General features: G+C 42.2%; 3 gene segments (V, D, J or C); all 3 read right to left on the bottom strand.

Moving 5' to 3' along the window:
- LOC112629366 overlaps positions 1-23,224 on the bottom strand; it is a 772,346-nt gene that overhangs the window by 20,413 nt on the left and 728,709 nt on the right.
- The window catches only part of LOC112629379, an 881,832-nt gene continuing 858,656 nt past the window's right edge, over positions 49-23,224 (bottom strand). The window contains 1 exon segment of the V gene segment in view: positions 49-113. Coding sequence covers positions 109-113 — 5 coding nt within the window.
- Positions 14,600-23,224, bottom strand: part of LOC112629369 — a 661,469-nt gene continuing 652,844 nt past the window's right edge. The window contains 2 exon segments of the V gene segment in view: positions 14,600-14,696; positions 15,240-15,300. Coding sequence covers positions 14,633-14,696; positions 15,240-15,300 — 125 coding nt within the window.

Raw genomic sequence — 23,224 nt, 5'->3', positions numbered from 1 at the left:
AGAGAAGACAACACAAGGAAGAGGAAATGCATAGGAAATTGGACTCACTTGGGATGACTTGGAGCTTTGTTCCATTTCCAAAGGTAACTTTCTGGTAGCTTCCAGAATTCACACTGTAATGCTTGCCTTTACAAAATGACTTCCCTTCCCCTGCCCTTTTCATTTGGGTAGCATTTGAGCCACTATACTTCAGTAGAAGAGAGAGTGCTTTTTACCAAAGCCTAGGGCTACAGATTACATGTAAATGGCTATTTCACTAAGAACCTACAAATTCTCATGTTAAAAGAATTCTACGATCTGACATAGTTTTTCTTTGTTCTATAAACAATATTTTACATGTGGATAGCATTTAAGAATTTACAAAATACTTTCACATAGATTAGCTTATCTTTAAAGTAACATCTGAACCCCATAAATATATATACCTATTACATACCCACAACATTAAAACAAAAAATCTGAGGTGATATTAAATGTTTTCATTTTATAGATAAAGAAACTATGGCCCAGGTTCACTAATGAAGTCAGGTTAGGAGAACTGGAAGTGCTCAGCCAGACTTTCTGCCTTTTTCTTTAGGATCAACTCTCTAGGCTGTTTCAGCCTGTGATGTTTGGTTCATCCACATGGCTATTTTTTTTTTCACAGCTAGCTCTTCTATCCTCCGCACCATTACTTTAACATTTCTTCCTTCATTGGAATCCACTTAACTCTGCAGAAACCATTAATTTCTTGACACTTGGGCCTTCCAAATACTGCAGTAAGTTTAGTGGGTCTCAGTAGCCACATTAAGCCTCCCACTTTAGTGACATATTACCTACTTACCAGGTTTTACTGATAATCTTGTCCCACTCCCAGAGATGAATATGTTATAAATCACAGCACTGTGCTGCCTGACAAAAACGCCCGAGTTACCTTGATAATAGATTAATGTGATTAGCATGCAGTCATCCTCCCTCATGGGAACTCTGGTTGGGATTCCCCCTTTTTGATACTGGAATAAAGACTAAGCCATGGAATTAAGCCTGAGAAAACCTCTTTTCAAGGTGCAATAGTGGTACAATAGATGTAGTCAAAAGCCTAAGAAGAGTCCAAGTGATATTCTCTAGACTATTCTGAAACTTATTTCTTTCAAGGAGATTTACATAATTTCCCCAAGTAATCTTGTTTTACTAGCCAGAGGATAGCAACTCTGACCCCCATTTTTACCTAGGAATCAACACCTGTACATAATCTCATTTTACCACTGTTTAGCAAACTACTCATATCCTTGTAGGTAATCTTTCTTTCTTCTATGAATTAAATTTTTTTATGAGCATGGAATAGGACAGGGGCTATGGTTGGAGCATTAGGGGTGTGAGACAACATCCAATTTTCCCATTTGTTTAAATGGCTTTCCTCATTAAATGTCAATATTCCTTAACTCAAAGAAAGAGGAGGCATTTGGTCACCTGTGCAACATATGACTACAGGATAAGTACAAACACTATGATCAATAATTATCAGGTACTTACTGGAACTCACTGATAAGGTGGTTCCCTTCCCAAAGATCAGTGCAGTTCCAGCCTGGTTGGCACAGTGAAATGAGGCCCTGCAAATACCTCATGTACCCGCTCACTCAAATCCACCTCGGACAAAACTATAAATGATGGAAATTTGTATTCTGTCCTCGCCCTTGGTGCAAAAATCTCAGTGGGTTTTAGTATTTGGGTATGAAATAGCAAAGCTCTGTAATTTCATGAAAAAGAGAGGCAGTTGGTGCTACGTCCTTTATTCACTCAGTAACTGTTCACTGAACACCTCCGAAGTGTAAAGACATTGTGCTGGCACTAGGGATACGGTGAAAGCCACTTAGACACTATCCCTGTCCTCATGGTGCCTATAGTCTAGAAGAAGGCAAACAATAAATACATAGATAGTATAATGTTAAGTGTTGATAGTGTGTGAATTAAAATCAGGCTAAATAACAGGGTAGAGAGCAGCCAGGCAGTGGCTGTGTTTGACGACTTGTTAGATTGTCTGGGTAAGAAAGGCCTCTCTGAGGTGATGTCTAAAGTGAAGTCTAGGCTTGGAGGAGTTAATAATCATCCCTTTTGAGATAAATGGAGGGGCTGAAAGAGCAGACCCTGGCTCCGAGTCACACAGAGTGTCCACATGGACACTTAGATCATGCGTTCGCCCTGCTGAAGTGTTAGATATAAATCTAACCATGTAAATTCCTGGTCAGAAAAGGTAAAGACAGACAGATTTTCTTTCAGAGTGATTTTGGCATGTTATCTGGGCAACTGGAAGCTTTGGCCCTGGCCATGGAGAGCACTGAGGTTGCAAGGGGCTGCCAGCTGCAAGAGAAAGTGTTTGCATTTCAGAGCAGACTTCTCTGATGGAACTGATCACTGAGCTAAGGAGACGTCTTCCATACTGCTTCTCTGTTAAGCTGCCATTCTGCTTCCCTGTTAACAATGCAAACTCCCACCTGGCAGAAGTGAGGATGGAGAAGGCATGAAGAATGTTCTGCTCCCCATGAAATACGGATAAATTGAGAACTTTTGGCAGTCCACTTAGATTTCCAAAAAAGCGTATTACTTGTCTCAACAACTACTCAAATTCAGAATTCATTTGTAATGATACTTACTAAGATCCACCTTTAACATGGTCCCCCTTCCAAAGATCAGCTTCTGGCCATCTGAAAACCCACAGTGATCTATTGTACCACAAAAACCAAAGGATGCTTCATTTCCAAGCATGGTACTTCTCCCAGGGTTCTTTTGCTTGGTTGAAACCTAATCTAACACTAAGCACATATTTAGCTAAACTGAAGAAAAATTTTAAGCTCACATACTCTTTGGAGTGGTAGGAAACTTCAGAAACCATTTACTATAAGCTCTCAACCTCACACATTTCTCTCCTGAGTGACCTCAGGTTTCTGAAGATCTCAGGGAAGGCCTTGCTCACCAATTCTCATGTTCTTTTATTTCTTATAATTAGAGAGGTCCACCTTATATCCAAACCCAACCCTTTCTCTGCCATGGCCAAAGTCCATTAAATTTGTTCACCTTTAAGTTTACCCTCAAATGAAATTTTTCATAAAACCTAATTATTAAAAATCATGAATCATTTGACCACCCATCCTTTTCAAAGAGATTTCATATATATTATATCATCATATTATCTCATCTGAATTTCACAGACTCCTTTGAAATAGTCAAGACTGGAATAATAATCTCCACATTTTAGATTAACTGATGCTGGAAGAGCTCAAGTGATCTTCTTATGGCTGCCTAGTGAGTGAGTGGCTGAGCAGGGGTCCACACTGTTTTTTGGCTTCTAGTTGAATGCCTTAATGATTTATTTTGCACACGTTCATGTATTGATCATATTACCTTGCCTTTCAAGTATGCCTCCTTTCTTATTCCCTCCCTCAATGAAAGAGACAATATCATCAACAACACAATACCCCCCTCCAAAAGAAAACTCTCTAAGCTCAATTCCTTTTCAGAGCAGTGACTTTTTAATCCTCACACACTTTCTGTGAACCAGAAGATAAGGGTTACCAATATTTCAGTTACATTAATTGGGAAAAATGAGGGCCAGAGGAAATAAATCAGAATAATGGTTATAGAGGCTGCAGCCTGGTACAGACAGCAATATTTTGAACATTAGAAATTGTAAGTCCTTGCTCTGCTATTGTGACCATGTTCAAATCAACTACTCTGAATAGAGAGAAACGCCATATCCATCTTCATCTGCCCCTTGGGAAAATCAGGTAAGAAATGTGAAGAAATAAGGAAAGTACCTTTTACTATGTGTCTTCTCTTAAGAAAATAGACTCTAGAAAACATCAAGATAACATTATCCTTTATCCATGCTGAATTTGTACATAAGTGCACGCGTATGCATAAGAGCAACATGAAACATTTTAGAGACAAGTTTGAGACATTAATTTGGGCCAACACGGCACACTGAGCACATTGAATTTCAAACTGATGACAAGGCTCAATTGTGGGTCAAGTCCCAGTACTCACTTGGTTTAACTAGCACCCTGGTTCCTCCTCCAAAAGTTAGCTTGTTGCTTGCAACATTGATCACACAATGATTTGAGGCCCAGCAAAAACCACAGGGACCAAGAAAATAATACTCAGTCGGTGCTCAACAAAGGACATTTTCTATGGTATAGGAAAAGTGGAGAGTTTGCAATGTGCAGGGTAATCCTGTCTCCTAGCACTGTATCCTCTTCATAGAGCTGGAATGCTTGCAAGTGGGCACATGTTTGGGTCTAACCCCTTCACATAGTTATTCACTACTCTGCTCTGGCAATTTGGATTTTCTCTGTGAATAAGGATAATATTAATAGCTCTCAACCATAACCTCATTCAGGGGCCCATTTGGCCATTTTTGTCTCACAAAGGCAATTTTCTCTGAAAACAGAAAGCCCTAGAAGCTCCAGAGAATCTTCAGGGTAGGGCTATCCATACATTCAGAATGGAAATACTGAGTGAACACACCATATACATGCGTGCATTTGCTAACAGGGTTTCTGTATTCGATTGAGTGCTCAGGAAAGGCCCCAAAGAGAGGACAAGTACTTTAGTCCTAGGTCCTCCCAGGCCCTTCCAGCTGCCATACCCACTGGGTATTGTGGATCAGCTTTACTTTCTCAGTGAAAGTTTCAGACCCAGACTCCCTCCAGCTACTTTAGAGCCCATCCATTGGTGAGGCTAAGTGCTGAGGAAGCAGGGGAACAGGCTTCTTGGGGAAAGTTTACAGAGAACCACGGAGAGGTAATTCTCAATAAGAAGGAGTGCAGCGACAGATGGAGCCTCTGACAGGGAGATGGCCAAGAGTCACAGGACCCAAGAAAAACACATCTTAGAAAGATGGTCTCATTCGCTTGCCCATTCTGGGTGGAGGCCATGTCCTTCCCCAGGTGTTGTGTGTGGACCAGAGCAGGTGCTTTGGGATGCTCACATGTTTTAGTGGGACCTCCCTTCTTTGCCTTTGGTGGGGACCATCAAGTCCTCTCTGATTCCTGGGTTCCTAAAAGGGACTTTCCATTGCCTTAGCCTCCCTCTGCTTCCTCATCCTAATCTACCTAGGGACTGGGGTCTTCCAGGAGGGGAAATACACATATCTCTTTAGTTTCAAGACTAAAGGAGTTAATTCATCTCCCCTTTTAATTTATCCACAGTAATATTTCCCTGGAATAGAAAGCGACTCACTCACCAGGCCAGACAGTCAACTGAGTTCCTCTTCCAAAGTATAGCCTCCCCAGGGTTGAGCCTCTGTCGGCACAGTGCTGGTCCCCTTTACATGAACCCAGCCCTAATGTTTCCCATCCCTTCTCCCCCCAGCTTTGGAATATAGGGTTGAAAATTTGCCTCCATCCTCTTTCAGCATCTGTAAGTCTTTTTCTTGCACAGACAGCAGTCTAAGCTGGACAGTCAGTCCTCAGATGCTTTAACTGCAGGGACAAGTGATCTGTGGTAACAATAGCCTTTCTACCTTCAGAGTTCCCTCCCATCAGAAAGCAATTACACATCCTTTTGAGTGTGTTTAAATTGGAAGGACCTTTGCTCCCCTGGTCCTATTTTCCAGTACAAAAGGCTGCTCACTTACTTGGAGTGACATTATATTTGGATCACTTTCCAAAGCTGAACTTGTAAAATCTTTGATAGCCACATCTGTCCTCTGCAAAATCACCTCATTTCCTTCATTCAACCTCTGATCCTCCCTTAAGACATTCCCTTTATCTCTTCTTTCTTTTTTTCCTCCTTGATATCTCCTATTATTTTCTCATTTACTGTACTGGGAAATCATACCCCACTATCTTCAAGGTGTAAAAATCCCAAGTAGGCTTTAGCTTATGAATAATTTGCTGAACTATTTCTTTGGCTAACAAAATAGTAAAAATAGAAGAAACAAGTCTGAGCTCACCTATTAATCCTCCAGGCTTGAGTCATGGGATCTTAGCATTTAGAGTTGAAAGGGAGCCCAGAGGTGATTCAGTCTAATAGCTAATATGGCATAGAAGTGCCTTCTGCAACATCTCATGGTTAACCTTAGGGATCTGGCATGAAGATATCTAAGGAAGAAAAGTTCCATACTTCACAAAGCAGCCTTTCCACTGCAGGGCACTTCCACTTGTTCAACAATGTTTGAGAGGACGTTGGAGCACATCTTTCACCTGCTGGTTTTGATTTGGCCTCCACACTCACCCTTTACCTGGTCTACATAGTAGTTCTTCAAATATTTGAAAGGAGTTAACTCTTTCACTTAGAGACCTGAGATAATTTCAGATAATTAGCTCAGTTTTTATCTGACCACGAAGACTGTGGCACCAACAAATGTACCATCTTAGGAGGAGATGTTCTGAGGTGACAGAGAAGGTGAGGGAGACATGTGAGGTAGAAAAACTATGGTTCTAACACAAACTGGGAAAGCTCTTGGAATTTAGTTCTTGACCGTTGCACTTCCTAGGTGAAATTGCTTAAAAACCTACCCACCATTTTGTTTAAAATTATTCTGGACTTTTCTTTCTTACTTACTTGCTCTTACAGTTACTGTGGTTCCGGCTCCAAAGCTGAGCTTGTAGTTGTTAGAGCCACAGTGCGAGGTCGCCCTACACAAACCTCACCAAGACCATGGTTAAGAGAGTGGGCTGGGGGACAGGCAGACCTGGCTCTTAATCTAGCTCTGCCCCTCATCTGCTGTAAGCCCTTGGCTAACTATTTCAACCTCTTTGCTTTAGTTTTAACTTTCACACAGTTTCCTCATCTGTGAAAGTGGAGATAGGTAATATCTATCCCAGAGGGTTGTTAGGAGGGTCAAATGAGTCAAGGTATGAAAGGTGCTTTGCACATTGCGAGTATTGAAGAAATGTTAGTTATTAGGGTATTATCAAGGGGATCTAATTCTTTTCATCTTTAAATAATACATACAATTTTAATTGTCTCTGAAATCCTGGATATTCAGGGGTGCTTTAAATTATATCCAAATGCTCTTTTGTTAAGTAGCAACAGTTAAAATTCAGGCATTTTCCTTATATAGAATAGCACCTTGAGAACATGGTTGGCAGTTTCAGCATGTCTACTCGATCATAGGATTTGTTTACTACATATCTGTTCAAATGACATATGAATAAGGACTAATAAAATATTATGGGTGGGGACCCAAAATGCAAAATAAAAGAACTCAAATACAGACTAAAAACAAGAATTTAGCATAATGTGTTGGTAACTTTTTCTTCTAGGCAACTATAACTTACTTGGTTTTACATTGAGTTTGGTCCCAGATCCAAAGTAAAATTTGTTGAAGTTGTACACCATGTTTACTAGCATTACAAAAAATCCCCTGGCACTTCCTAAAAAGGAGACTTGTTATCCAGAGATGACTAACCAAATTTGACCAAGACTAACCCAACCCCACCAGTTCTTTGCTAATTCACTGGAAAATTTGAGAACCAAAGTGAGGAATGAGCAGGGAAGGCACATTCATTATCAGAGACAGGCAAGATAAGGGCAACTGGTTTTCTTCAGTGGTTTTATTGATTTCTGTTCTTTAGTTTTCTGCTTGCGTTCATTCTTGTGTCCTCTGTGCTCAATGCACACAATATTGGAAACAAGGACACTGCAAGTAAATGTTCTTTACCTTTCTCTTTTTCTAATTATAAATGAAAATTACCTGCAGGTGGACTTAACTAAGGGGAAAATTCATGTTCTGCCTTTAGCTCCAGGGTGAACTGGAAGCTTCTCTTTGAGACTCTGTATCTGAATCTGGGTTGCACTTGACAACTAGACCTGAGCTTTTCTTAAGGACACCCTGAGCAATGCCAGCTGGCCAGTGCTCTGTATGTATGACCTAATAAGATCAATATAGTCTTTCTGTCACAGTACCTAAGTTATACAACCATGTAGATTTTAGCATCCACGTTGACACTCTCCTCCCAGACCCCACAGTCAAACTGTCCATTGTGGCTTTTTTTTGTTTTTGCTTCCTGCTTGCATATTCCCTTCAGAAAAAAAGCAGCAAAGAAAAAGAGAAAAAAAGAGGCTGCAGTGTTGGTTGTCATTTGCAAGTCTAGATGAAACATTATTTATGGGCAAAATATTTTGCTGACAATTTCAAGAGAAAAGAAACCTTAGTGCCAACAGTTAGACGCCCACACAGTTTGGAGTTAAACAGATCTCAACAAATGAACACAGTTATGAGAAACAACATAGAAGTGACTTCAGTCTAAGCCAAGTAATTACAACACTCATGCAGTTTTGGAGGGCAAGGGGCTTACTTGTTCTCACTTGTAGAAATGATAAGCAATGTGTTACAGCAGTGCTTTGCTGGAAGGGCACCAGAGAGCTACAGAACTAGAGCCTCATTTAAATATCTTACATATAGGCACTTCTATGTTTAAAGACTTATTTAGAAATAGCTACTAGAATAGACTAGAAATGTAAGTGGCCAACTAGATTTGGTGTGAGAGAGTTTTTGTAGCATATAGTCTGGTCCTAGCGCAAATATTATCAGAAACAGAGGTTCCCCTTATGGAATCTGTTCTCATTATTCAGCAATTCTTCTAAGTTAAAGTGAAATTTTTTCTATTCATTTTCATCAACTCCTATTATTAAAAGCCTTAGCAAAAAGGCTTCTCTTTCTCTTCTTGGTCTCTGATAAATAATTCTTTGCTCACATTACCCTTTCTAGTATGCATTGTTGCTGTCTCTCCCCATCTTTAACCTCAGGCCCATTAAGTTACATGTACAGAATACATTTATAGATTAGTAAATCAGTGCAAATAGTATTTAATTGTGGCAGCCTACCAGGTACAACAGTCAATTGCGTCCCAGATCCAAAGGTCAGTTGCCAGCCAGAACCAGAAGAAGCACTATGATTTGCTCAACAACAAAAACCAGATCAAACAGGCCAGGTTGGCAGAGCACTGAATAAATAGTTGGCAGTGGTTCCTTTATGAATTAGGCCTGCGTCACTGTCACTTTAGGTTTGGTCTGGAGTAGACAAATTGACTGTCTACAAATCCTAAATGAACCCTCCTTTGTCTTTACAATCCCATTTTGTTTTAGGGGATCTTTGCTTTCCACTTTCCACTACAAAGTTCTAAACATCAACTGTGTATTTTCCATGTATGTATACAGCAAATACTCTGCGATTTTAGGTGTCAAAACAGCACTTGAATCTTTTCATCCACAGAGACTCACTAAGTCCAGAATAGAGAATATGCCTCCTCTGTTGTGGGCATTGCTGGGTTACATCATCAGAGAACTGTCTGAATTCTTGAATCCTCCCAAGACTGAGTCTATAGAATCTAAGTGAGGTAGGTACAGAGCTGGCATTGTCCAGTTAACTTGGCCACTCATTTCACATTAATAAAATAACTTCATAATAATCAATTATCAGAGAAATTCCTAGTTTTCTACTTCAATTTTGGGACATTTCCCTTCCCCTGACTAAAGTGGTATGTGTGTTAGTTATCTGCTAAAGGACTTTAAAACTGCAGCAAAAATTAGTTTTAGTATTTCCTAAGGAAGTAATGATGGTATAAGAGAGTCATGCCCAAGAGAAATCAGGGTACGCATTGTCATATCCGGGAAGAAACATGGAATCCACCTCCAGAATGTAAGTTGCATGAGGGCAATATCACACTGAGTTTGTTTCCTGTTGGATCCCTGGTTTCAGCACCGAGCCTGGCAGAGTGCAAGTACATGAAAATATTTGTCAGATGAATCTTGCAGACTCCTCAAACTTCGAGTTTGAGCAAACTGACAGGGTTGGCAAATTAGAAACCTAAAATCTAGTTCTAGCTCAGCCATAGACTGGTTATGGGGCCAGGATCAGTCTCTTCAATGAGCCTCAGTTTTCTCACCCATGGAGAAAGTCAGAAAGGAAGGTTGTCAAGGCTCTCTCTGCTCCGTGAGGCTATGCTGTATGAATTTTTGGCCAAAAGTCTCAGAAACAGGAAGTCTCCCTCAGTAGTCATGAGTTAACTTTTTTTAAAAAAGTGGTTTTTCAGACTTTGAGAGAGGCTAATCACATTACTTTTGGTTAATGATCATTATTTACAAGATTCTTCCCTTCTATAAATTGACAATCTTAGCCAAATAGAATAGTGCCTTAGAGGGTTTGTTAAGGAATTAGAAATCTTGTCACCAATTACTACATAAATCCAGGGATATGATCTCAGCCAATACCCCAAGTATCCAGTCATACATTTTAGTCCCAACACATATATTCAAGAGCAATTCCCAGAGACACACTTACATAGCCCATTTTGCACCGAGATGCTAGATCCTAGCCAGGGCAACGTTTGGCTTCCTACTTGATGCTCATCCCCCTCTCTAAACATTCTTCACATAGTGTATAATTGGGTCTAAATCAGCCCTTAATCCACAGACATTGCTTAATCCAGGGATACAATTTTATACTTACTGGGCTTCACAGATAACTCGGTTCCCTGTCCGAAGATAAGCTTTCCTCCCTGGTTATAATTCACACTGTGTTACATATCCTGTCAAAAACACATCCAATCTGCCTGAACACATTTCTAATCCTCCACCCCCAAATCCACGGCAGATCGCTCCCACACCACAGCATGAATCATGGCTATACTGCTTATTGTAACTTTTTTCCTTAAAAGGGGAATAAGGGTATTCACACAGGAGACTGATAGAGAATAATGAGAATTCCTATTTATCCAGAAACGTTTCTGTTTAACACCAATCTGATCTCTCATTTTTGCTTAATGGCTTTGGGTACTGCTGTTCAGGGAAATGGCTTCCTTTCAGATGTGTTTCTCACAGTCTCAGCCCTGCATGCCAAATATTAAGGGCAGGTGAGGCTCCAGGGAATGGGGCTTACCTGGTATGGCCACAACCTGGGTCCCCGCTCCAAACTGCAATTTCCCCCAGCTGTCAGTTGTCACACTGTGACAAACACCTCTACAAAATGGCTTCCCCAGAGAAGACAGCTGCTAAATGAAGACAAACTGCTCATGGGGAGACAATCTTGCTACAAAATGAGGCAACTGCATGATATGAGATATAAGCTTTTCCCCCTTTCTCTTCTAATTTATCTTCTTTCAAGACACTAAGGATGGTGTGTGCCAAGAGCTGCACCTCTTGGGCGGCAGGGGCAGAAAGCCAGACCGCTGGGGTCAGTGAAGCCTGGGCGTCCGCTTTAGACGCTGCAGGAATAGAAAGAAACCCACCAGCCGAGGAGTTTACCCAAGGTCAGACCCAGTCCTCAGCTCTACTCAAATGACAGCTGATCACAACAGTTGCTCTGTCATTTAAATAACTTGATGTTTTGAATTCACGAGCCTACTAGAAAAACTACTTCAGGATGCTTGGGTTCTGTTCCTGTTGGAACAGGGTTAATCACTGGCCTCTACTTGCCTGAGTTTGTTTGTTTATTTGTTTGTTTTGAGATGAAGTTTCGCTTTTGTGGCCCAGGCTGGAGTGCAATGGCGTGATCTTGGCTCACTGCAACCCCCGCCTCCGGGGTTCAAGTGATTCTCCTGCCTTAGCCTCCTGAGGAGCTGGGATTACAGGTGTCTGCCACCACGCCCAGCTAATTTTTTGTATTTTTAGTAGAGATGGGCTTTCACCATGTTGGCCAGGCAGGTTTTGAACTCCTGACCTTCAGGTGATCCACCCGCCTCAGCCTCCCAAAGTGCTGGGATTACAGGCATGAGCCACCGTGCCCAGCCCTGAGTTTTGAAATCTATCAAATGGGGATGACTATGCTGGAGTCCCCTTCTGAGGAAGACCTTGTCATCAGATGGTTCTTATTCAAATCTGACAGTAGATGGGTAGATGGGCCCCAAGGCTGGGCTTATTGGTGGGGTCCTGGTGGGTTTCTTCCCCTCCACAACCTCTTAAAGCTCCTTCAAGGATGAAGAAGGTGATGAGGTACTAGCCTTGGTCTGCTCAACACCTTTAATGTCCATCTGACCCAAGGAGGTACCTGTGGAAAAGAGGGCAGGTTTTCCTCTTGGAGATAATAATATTCAGCACACAATGTAAATTATATGTCACTTACTTGGCTTGACAAGCAGCCTTGTCCCCTTCCCAAAGATAAAGGAGAAGCTTTGTCCTTCTGCACAGTGATTATCTCAGCATCAAAATCCTACCAGCTCAGCTTTCCCCAACACACACCTCCCCAAGAAGGGACCCTCCAACAGAGTGCATTTCCTCCAGTGACCATCACACAACCTTGTTATTTCCTTCCTGAAAAAGTGAACCCTTCCTCTTTGTATTTTCCTTATGGTTCTGTTTCTCACTCCTTTTTTACCTCCTTCTCCATCACCACTGCTGAGGTCACAGTGGTCCCCCGGCCTCAAGCCCCTGCAGCTTCTCCCCACATTGAGCACTGGACTCATTTTCTATCTCCGCTTAACTGTACTTACAGGGCAGCACGGACAATCTGGTTCCGGCACCGAAGACAAAATTCTGACCATAGTTATCCCCACAGTGTTTCTGGGCTCAGCAAAAACCCCCTAAGGCTTCCTCCCTCCAGCCTGGGGATCTCAACACCACAAACAACACAGCACTCAGAACCTGTGTTTTCGGCTTTAAAGTGAAAAGGCCAGCTCATTTGTCTGTCAAGCCATGAGAACAAAGGGAGTTTGGGAACCACTAAGCCGGCAAAGGTTCCAAACTTAACCCAGCAACCCCCTGTGTCCTGAAGGATGCAGCTCTGCATTAATAAGCCTGAGTCTTTTTCATGGAGAGAGGCTCCGGGGACTGGAAAGAGGCTTAAAGAGGTTCTCTCATTTCTCCTCCTGCCTCGAGGCAGGGCTGCACTCCAATCACCCCTGCTAGCAGGGTGTCTATCTCCTTTCAAAAACCCTCTAGAGAAAGTGCCCTGGCAACTACTCCTGACAGCTAATTTTCACTGTTCAAAAACCTATTAGAAAGGTTTTTACCACTAACCTAACTCCCTTCTTGCAGTATTAGCCATGTCCTGTGGTCTGAATCCTGGTGGAGGTGGAGAGCCGAGCTCCTCCATCTTCTGTTTAATGCTTCCTTTCCCAAATTTAGTTGTGTGACTTAACTCCCACCTTGCCCTCAACCTCTTTTCTTTGAAATAAACTGCCTCATTTTGCCTCTGCAGACTTTACTGATCCTCTACCTCCAGGTTGGAGAGTTTCATTTAGTGGCTATTTTCAGGAGCCATATTTCTCATGAGCTTCACTACCCCGAAGAGTAGAAGGACAACCTTGGGATAGATCGCCTTTCCCATGAAGTTTCCATCTTCCTTCTGTCATTGCCCCTCCACACAGGGAGCCTGTCTTTTGGGAAGGGGCTCGGGACACCTTAAAGGAAATCATGCTGGGGGCATTTTGGTGATGGGGCAGTACAAGGTTTCAGTTCTGCAACCCTTGCCCTGCCCTCCTGTGAACCGCATCCTTGCTCCAAGCGTATGTGTGGAGCCTCGAGAGTCCCAGCCATGCAGCTCTCTACAGAAACCTCTCCCCTGCCTCTGACACTTGGATGATTTTGTATTTAAATTAGTCAGGATTCTTTCTATTTCCACTTTCAAATCCCAGGTGAAGAATTTCATAGAATAGGCTGACATTCTCCACCCTCCCCCCATTCCAGCTCTGCTCCTGATGCATAACGGAGCCTTGACAGAAGAGCCCGAGGGGCGAAACAAAGGCTCTGCAGTGGGTTAGAGATGATGTTTATCATTATTATTAATAGCGAGGGTTTAATGAGCTTTTTCTATGTTCTGAGCACTATGCTAAATACTTTAGCTGTATTATTTCATCTTTACAATGACTTATTCGAGGTAGGAATATTTTTATCTTCATTTTGTGGATGGGGAAACTGAGGCTCAGAGAGATTAAGTAACTTGCTCAAGGTCACACAGCTAGGTAAGTAGTGGAGCAAGGACTTGAATTCAGGTTTTTCTGTTTCCAAAGCTCATACTATCCTGCTTAATCCATTATTACTTAAGCTCAAAATGTCCAGAGGGGACCCAAGACACGTCAGAGGTGCTGCAGAGGTGGGCTCAGTGCTGAGCCTCATAGTCTGTGGCATTTACTTTACTTGATTCTCAATCCAGATGTACAGAGTTCTAGTGATTCTTTTCAAGTAGATATTTAAATTGCAGCAGGGAGATCAAACTTAGATACGAGAAGTACTTTCTGGCAATAAAGGTTGCCAAATTTTGGAATTAATTACAGAGAGACATTTCCCATCCTAGACCATCCGATATAGTGCGAGCACATCCTATATGGCCAGAGATCCTGCTGGGAAGCCTGGTCAGGGGTGGTGGAGAACCTTCCTGACAGCTTCACTGGCTCATTATTATTTGTTTCTCTATTTCTTTCAAAATGTTGTATATGCTCCTGAGAAGCCCTTACCATGAGCTAGAGCAAGAGTCTGCATGTGGGCGTGCGTGTGTGCACACTTGCATGCATACATGCACTCACATCTCATTTTAAAGCAGGGAAGAGAATCAACTGTTTGGCCCAGGGAAAGAACATTAATAAAGAGCCCAACCAGATGCACAGGATTAAAGTCTTTTTCAAACTAATGATTTGATTGATTGCCCCTGAAGGCCTAGGCAAAGAAGAACACAACTTACTTGGCTTCACAATGAGCGTAGTCCCATTCCCAAAGGTTAATTTGCCTGCATTGGTGTTACACAGTGTTTAGTGCTATTGCAATAACCTTGACTCAGGCCTCTAGAAAGACAGGTGGAGGTGGGGGAGGAAAGCAGGAAAACAAAACCTGAGATGACTGCCCATGGCCAAAACAACCTCCTTGTAATTAGGTTAGAACGTGGGAGGAATACTAATAACTAGCAACTCCCCAGCCCAATTCTATTTGCCGTAATTTTCCTTGAAGGAATGGGCCTTGGCAGGAGCACCTCTTGGGAAATTCACTCGAAGTGACTACTGCTCTGTCTCCTGGGATCCTGCCTTGTTTGTATTCCTGCAGGCTCTTTGGCTATTTTCATCCAATTCCTGCCTTTTGCCTGCTACTTTCCTTGGACCTTTCTTTTCGCGGAGGTTCACATATTTTCACAGGGAGAGACTACATGGATATTAAATGTCCAAATACAATGCCCCAGGGACTATATGCATTAATAACCTTGTTTTCCAACTGATATCACTAACCACCCAACACAAACCAAGCAAAGAAAACACCACCTGTGTTTTGACAGCTTCCGCATGATGGAAGACAGGCTTCTTGGGAAGAATAATTAGCCAGAAAGAAGAACTTACTTGGTACAACCGAGAGTTTGGTCCCCTTCCCGAAAGTGAGTTGGTAACTCCCAGCCCCAGAGTATGCACAGAGTTTCCTTTCTTTGCAAAAACCCCAGAGATGCTGAGAAAATCAGACCACTCACAGCATAGGAGCAGCTCTGACAAAAGTTCAGACTTTAACAACAACCAGACGATAGGCAAGAGAGAAGGGCATTACAGAGGCGGGCTATGGAACGGACCATTCCTCGGAGTCCTCCAGAGTCCTGGCTGGACTTTCAGAGGTCATCGAATCCATCCTCCTGTCCTCAGTCAGTGTGTTGTCTGACCAAAGACCTGTCTAGTTATTAAGAGCTCCTAGTTTTTATAAAGCTTTCTATTGCTAACAGCCCTTACATCCAAGCAACTGTTCCTTATATCTAATTGAAATCCTGCAAACTGCAGTCCGAGCCCTTTCCCTCTCAAGCTTCCCTGGTTGAAGATGGGATTTCACACAAACATATTCCACAGGGAAACTCATCACAACACACCAAGCTGGTCTCAGTGGTCACTTCTGGGGAGGAGGAAACTGATACTGAAGGAAGGGGCCAAGGTGAATGCTGACTTTATCTGTATTTTTTTTTTTTTTTTTTTTGAGACAGAATCTCACTCTGTCACCCAGACTGGAGTGCAATCCACAATCTCGGCTCACTGCAACCTGTGTCCCCCGGGTTCAAGTGATTCTCCTGCCTCAGCCTCCTGAGTAGCTGGGATTACAGGTGCCCGTTACCACCTGGCTACTTTCTCTACTTTTAGTAGAGACGGGGTTTCACCAAGTTGGCCGGGCTGGTCTCGAACTCCTGACCTCAGGTGATCTGCCCACCTCGGCCTCCCAAAGTGCTGGGATTAGAGGCGTGAGCCACCACACCCGGCCTTTATCTGTAATTTGAATGGTTTACAATGAGAAATTTTAATGTATTATTTGGGCAAATCAAAATTAATAATAACATTAAATAGAAACCTGCAATGTATTTAAAAATGGCTTTTGGATCTCAGACAAGCCTTTCTGTGCTTCTCCCAGGCTAAAGAGTCTGGTTCTCTGCCCAGGGCTTTGGACTCCTGGGATCAGAGGAGGGAACTGGGTCAGGATGTATGCTCAGAACAAGCTGGAGGCAAAGAGGCCAGGGTGCAGTGCAGGGCCCAGTTCTGTGTGCGCTCATGACTGTCCAGTTGACTTTTGAATTATAACAGAATAACCTGTTCATTTTCCCGCTCAACACTAATGGCCCAGCTCCTTCCAAACCTTTCTTGGGGACAAAAGCATTCTAGGTACACTGAAAAATAATTCAAGGGAAGAAGCCATTGCCGATCAAAATCAGGGATGGCTGGAAACACTTACTTGCAATCACAGAAAGTCTTGTGCCCTTTCCAAAGACAAGAGCTGTGTTTCCTGAATTCCCACAGTGGTTTCCTCCATAACAAAAACCCTGAATGCCTGGCCTTGGTGGTTTCCCCGGAAGTTTCCTCTTGTTGGTCCTCTTCCCTGTTAGAATCATCTGGAAATCTCCCCACTTAACCATAGTTTTTGTTTTTCCTCAGCATGTATTTGCCCACTTCTCCCCGAATCTCTATGAAGTATGGCATAATCAAAATGTTTCTGCTTTGCCTGTCTACCCTGCTGATGAGCTTCCATACATGGAGTTGTAGCCCGGAGATGCATTTCTGAACTGCTTGCAGACTTCTAGCTTATTGTTAGCCTGTGAAAGATATTCCAAAGGAAATCCCTGTTTCTGACATCATAATGTACTCTTTGCCGCACTAGAAATAAAAAGGAGTGGTCACTTATCCTAAATAAAGAAAAAGATTTGGAAAATGGCACAGAGTGAGAAGGCTCAATGCAAGATGTTGCTCTTGGCTGGCATACTATCTTTGTTGTCTTTAACATGAAAGTAGCTCTTTGGAAAGTCATCTCTCACTTATCCCTGGAACAAGGGAAATGAGAGATCATGGGGTATCAAAGCCAGGAATCTCAGCAGAGGCCAAATAAAGAAAAATGTATCTTTTATGGAGGGTGGAAGGAGAGGGGTCATAGGTATGTTGGAGTCATTTCCAAAATCAATTTAGTTGGAGCCAAAAATCACACTGGGCTTAACAATGTGTCCAAACAAAGGTTACTGGGGACAAGCCTGGGGGAAAGACTGGAAAATAAGTTCTGGACAAAGTGTCACGATTCTTTTACTCTTCTTAATAAACAATGAAAAAGATAATTTATATTTGGGTAGCAGAAGACTGGTAGCAACTTTTCCAGTCCCGGAGGGGAGAATTTGGTATTTGGCTCAGCTGTGGAAAGGCTGAGGACTGGGCCTCTGCAAGAGAACAGCCCAGGACCCAGAGGTCACCCACAAGTCTTAGAAACTTTCCCACTCAACACTCACAACAGTTTAAACTCAGTGGGAGTCAATATCAGAAAATCACATAAATGGCACTTACTGGGGAGAATATGAAGTCGTGTCCCTTTTCCAAAGATGATTTTGTCATCTCTGTTCACACTGTGATTGGGACCGTAACAAAAACTCCTAGTGACTTTTTTTGGGGAAAGCTACATATTTTCTGATGGATATTTCACCTTCATGGGACTTAACAGATTCCTATATTGTTCCTTCTCCTGTAATAAACAGGCCTCATTATCGGCTCAACCATCTTTCTTTGTGTCTTCTAGTTGTTCTGCTTGAATTTTATGCTGCTTATTGCAAATGTGCGGGAGGAAATTGAATGACCTCATTTGACACTGACAGTGAATTATAAAAGCAACAATTCAACAAACTCCTTTCCAATATCAAACATAATTCTGTTACTGTAGGCAAAAAATACCTGGCAGACAGCCACTGAGCTAGGAATCCACTTTTCAGAGCCCAAACAAAAATGGGGCAGGAATGGGTCACTTAGGGCACATATCTGGATTTCCACCTGAGAAGGAACTGCATTACAGAGCCCTCCCTTCACCCTGGCTCTACGCCTTAAGTTCTAGAATTTGCCATGTCACCAAATTCTGAGGACACCTTGCCTTATGTTTGCTGTACTCACTATAGCCCTGCCCTAGCTGGAGGTCATGAGCTTCATTCATTTTAGCCCAGAGGGATCCCCATCTTTTAGGAAATGTTCTCCTTCCACAGTCCATGGATGTGGTCTCTCACCACCAAGAGATGGAAGCCTTATGCCATTGCCATCAACCCTGGCTGGATCCTTGTTTGACACTTAAAGAACCAAGTCCCATTATCTCTTCCTCATGGTCTACCTGACCCCAAAGATGCTCTTTATCATAGTCGTTAAAAAAAAAATTAACATGGGATGGATATGTTCACTACATCTAAAACAAACCTGCGGAGTCACCTATCTCATTTCCTTGTCTTCCAGCATTTCCCAAGGCGGAACCATTTAAAACTAGGCTATCCTATTTTAAAGCTCCTTGGGTTAGTCATTCCATAATCTTAATTATAACCTGCTGTAGAGTTTAATAATAGTCGATGTGGTGACACCAGCCTCTTAATATTATTTTTTTGGTTGGACATTTGGATGGGTCCTGTTGTCTCCAAAATGGCAATGTGGAGAAACGGACACCCCAGGAGCACACCCGGGCATGCCAGGCTCCTGAATGCCTATTTCCCTCCTTTTTAAGGGGGTAGATTTAAAAAGTTCTATTCCCCATGGAGCAATTGATCATTAAACAAAAATCGTGCTATCATACCTGCCATTTTATTTCACTCTGAATTTCCTTTTAGGTATTTATAAAGCCACCTGAGATTGTCAATTCATTTCTGAATCGTTTTCTTCTTCCACTGCATTTGAATAGTCAGGCTGTGTTTTTAGTGAAATTTGACATTATGGGACTAAATGTGGACATTTGTCAAAATGCGACAATGTTTGGGTTTCTTATTAGATCTTTTTGAAATGAATATATATGCAGGCACAAGAGACAAAGAAGGTAACTTATAAATATTAGTAGCATTTAAAATGAGATAGAGTCTCATTTTTAATAGAATGGAAAACAAGTTCTGTGGCTAAAATCAGAGTATACACACAAATCATTGCAGAACCCAGTTTAACAGACACTGCGGTGTAAAAAGCTCATAGCCCCATATCTCTCTAGAAGAAAGACGGCTAAGCCACCATGTTAAAGGAGATTTGGGATGGTCTCATTTTGCCTTTATTTATCATTATTGCTCTAGTCTCAATAATCACGAATGTTTCATGTATTTGCAAAAGTCATTTTTCAAGAAGGATACTTGTTTACATATTAAATTAAATCTCCACTAACTTCACAGGATTTATTTGTTTGATCAAATATCAATAAAACATGGCCACTTACTGGGCTTCACCACCAGCTGAGTTCCATCTCCAAAGATGACTCTGGCGTTGTTATTTCCACAGCACTTCCTGCCTTTACTGAAACCCCTGGTAAAACCCTTCCAAACGCACAGCATTGTGGTGAGGGGGCAGTTAGACTCTCCTTGTTTTTTTTTTTTTTTTTTTTTTTTTTGCTTTTGCTGTGTTTCTGGAAATTGGCCTTTTATGATAGAAGAAAAATTGGTTCTGCAACATAAAGTAAACCATTTCTCTTTTGAAAATACCAAACTTATGAGCTTTAAAAATTCTTTTGCATTTCTAGGCATAAAACTGCCAAAGCTGAATCTAGTTTGTTAACAACTCTTGCTGTCATATGTGTGAGCTCAGCCCTAGACACACAAGTCTGAAGGGATAGTACATTCCTACACCCACAGGGATATTTTCCAGCTACAGAGCCATCCCAGCTCACCTCCAGACTCAGTGATCAAGTTATTTCAAAGCCTTCTCAGTGCGTAATAATGCTTATTTGATAGCCTAAAAAACGTTTCATGAGGGAAGAGTGGCAAAAGTTAAACAGTCCTATTTTTTTTCTCCCCAAAGAAGTTCCACCATGGACCCATATGCCGTTTCAGCCAGGAAGGGGTAGAGAGTCTAGGCATGAAATAAATGGGAGAAGAGAACATTTTCTATTATAAAAAAGATTGCATCCTAAAGGCAGAGATAAAGACACACAACAGTTCCTTTATCACAAAGTTGAGCATTGGCTGAGTTTTAGTATACACGGAGTATCTGGAGAAAAGAGAGAGGGGTGAGCATCCCAGACAGCGATACCACCTCACTGACTTTCTTGGTTAAAAGTAAGGCTTACGTAATAGAAATTTAAGCTTGGAGAGAGAAGTCCCCAACATGACTGTAACTGGCTGATTCTTTACATTTCAAGAGGAAGCGTTCAAAACTGATCTCATTTCTCTCCTTTCATCCTGGGAGCAGTGGGTGTCCAAAGTAAACATAAAGAACTTATTCTAGAGAAAACAAAAGGGAAGCAAACGTAGGAAATAGAGTGACAGATACGTGGATCACAGTTCTAATACTGAGCTAAGTTACCCTTAGCCTTCTTTTTCCCCTACCCAACCCCTAGAAGTTAGACTTGCCTGACTTCTCAGCACTCTTCCCAAGGATGGCTCTGGAGTCTCTTTTGGAAGAAAAACAAAACATGGCCTATAGAAGAAGGCGTTTGGACCAGCAGACACAAAATTGTATAAATAGGTTAGCAGAGGCTGTATTTGCCCAGGTAAAGGTATGTTCAGGTTCAATGAATGACTGGGAAATTGGGTTCACAGAAGCATAAAACCTATAGCATTTAGTAGAGAACAATTCGATTTTCTCAACTAAATTTTCCCACAGTAGTCTTTTTCTCCCCTGAGGTTTATCATAAAATTAGCATGTTTCCCCTTCCCTGACTGTGGTGTGCCATTCAGGAGAATGGGAAATTTTGACAGCCTGCTATATCACAGCAGATAAGAGATGACAGCAGTGAACAAAGTCAACCTTCAGACCTTCTTTCCACCAAAGGGTGGCTGTCGCTTCCCACTTGCAGTGGACACAGAATCCACCTGACACACTTACTTACTTGGCTGGACAGCAAGCAGAGTGCCAGTTCCAAAGATGAGCTTGTTTCCACTACCGCCATAATTCACACAGTCCTTCAGAGCCTTACACTAACCCTCAAGGAGGGGCACAGCAGGATGGGGTGAGGACAGCTTTGCGTCTTTCCAGACTTAGAACATCTCAGTCCCAGTGCAGCAAAAGCTGATTTGCAGGCATTGCTGCAGCCTTCATATTCCCCTGACATGCCCTGACACTGTCATTTAAGTTACATCCCAAAGCCCAGAACCCTGAGTGACTCCAGCAGTGACCAAGAGCTTTGCAGGCATCTGCTCTCCAGGTGGGACAGCAGCCTGAGGCAAGGATGTCAGGAGAGCTGCAGGCTTGCTATTTTTCACCTTTGAAAATTTCACCATCTTTGGCTATGACCCTTTCCTTTTTCTCTGAATTTGGTCTTCCAATGGAATGAAGCTGGTTCTGTCCTTGGGAAAGAGTTTTAACCATATCAGAGGGAATTAGATATTCCCTAACAACACAGCTCTGCTCTCTTAGAGGGCTACTTAAGCATTATTCATTCCAGAAGCTACTATCCCAAACAAAAGAGTTGGTGGCTGACATTGCTTCTCACTGGGAGTGGAGACCCCATTTGGGTCGAGTGCATTGTCTCCAGCAGGCTGAATTGTTCTTAAAAATATAATCTGCATGCTATATTTTGTGCATTATTCAACTAGTGTCTCCTCTCCCTTACAGTCACATCTCTGAGACTTACCTGGCTTTATAATTAGCTTGGTCCCAGCGCCCCAGATTAACTGATAGTTGCTATCCACACAGACACAAAAACCTTAACAAAAACCTTCACTGTCCTTCCGGGGATCCTATTAGAGATAAAGCCCAGATAAAAAGTCTAGAGCAAAGCACATAAAACAATGAAACGACGGAGGAATATTGGCTATTGAAGATTATTTGCTCATTTAATTACATTTGATTCCCTTGCCCATTATAGATTCCAGACACAGATGATGAAATCGAATGACCAAACATCCAAAGTCAATCTAGGTCTCTCTGCATACAAGGGAAGCATAATTCAGAAACAGTTTTCAAATTGGAGAAGTTGAACTTGCTTCACCTTCCCTGATATTTTAAATAAAAATGCAAAAGAGGGAAACAGATCATTTGTTTAGAGTCATAATGCATCTGACGCTCTAGTGCCTTCTTTTCACTGCTGCTAAGATTTTAGTCAGCACCATGGTGTTCACATGTAAGTTAAATTGTTCACGAATAGATTAATTGGTTTAAAGAGGGTTCTGCAGCTATAGGTGTTAAAGGCCCCTACAGAGCTCAGAGTTGGGAAGGGTGACCTGCAGTGCTATGAGAACGTGCCTGTTTATAGAAAACACCTTTTCAGGCTGGGTGCTGTGGCTCACGCCTGTAATCTTTGGGAGGCCGAGGTGGGCAGATCACCTGAGGTCAGGAGTTCAAGACCTGCCTGGTCAACGTGGTGAAAACCCGTCTCTACTAAAAATACAAAAATTAACCAGGCGTGGTGGTGGGTGTCTGTAATCCCAGCTACTTGGGAGACTGAGACAGGAGAATTGCTCGAACCCGGGAAGTGGAGATTGCAGTGAGCTGAGATCGCGCCACTGCACTCCAGCCTGGGCAACAGAGAGAGAAACTTCGTTCAAAAAAAAAAAAAAAAAGAAGAAGAAAAGAAAAACAGAAAAACAAAACACCTTTTCAAAATGGCTCCTTGGTTTCTCGTACTTACTTGGAAAGACTTGTAATCTGGTCCCAGTCCCAAAGATGAGCTTGTTGGCGTTATAAGACACAGTGATACTGAGATCTACAAAAACCTCCTAAGCCCCTCTGCTCTTCCCTGTCACTGGCACCAAATGACTATCAATAGCAAAGAAGATTTGAGGATACATTTAAAACACCAAAGCAATCAAACAGTCAGGTTTTGTTTCAGTCAAGTTTCATCTTCTGAAAATGCCGATGGCCTGTGCTTATTATGTTTTCAATGCATTAAGTGATAGCTTAAGACAGTTCACTGTAAGAAGATAGGGACTCTCAAGCTCTAA

Source organism: Theropithecus gelada, chromosome 7b, assembly GCF_003255815.1.
Source record: "Theropithecus gelada isolate Dixy chromosome 7b, Tgel_1.0, whole genome shotgun sequence".
NCBI classification, from domain to species: Eukaryota; Metazoa; Chordata; class Mammalia; order Primates; family Cercopithecidae; genus Theropithecus; species Theropithecus gelada.
The sequence above is the reverse complement of the archived record's forward strand: the minus strand, read 5'-3'. Positions and strand labels throughout refer to the sequence as shown.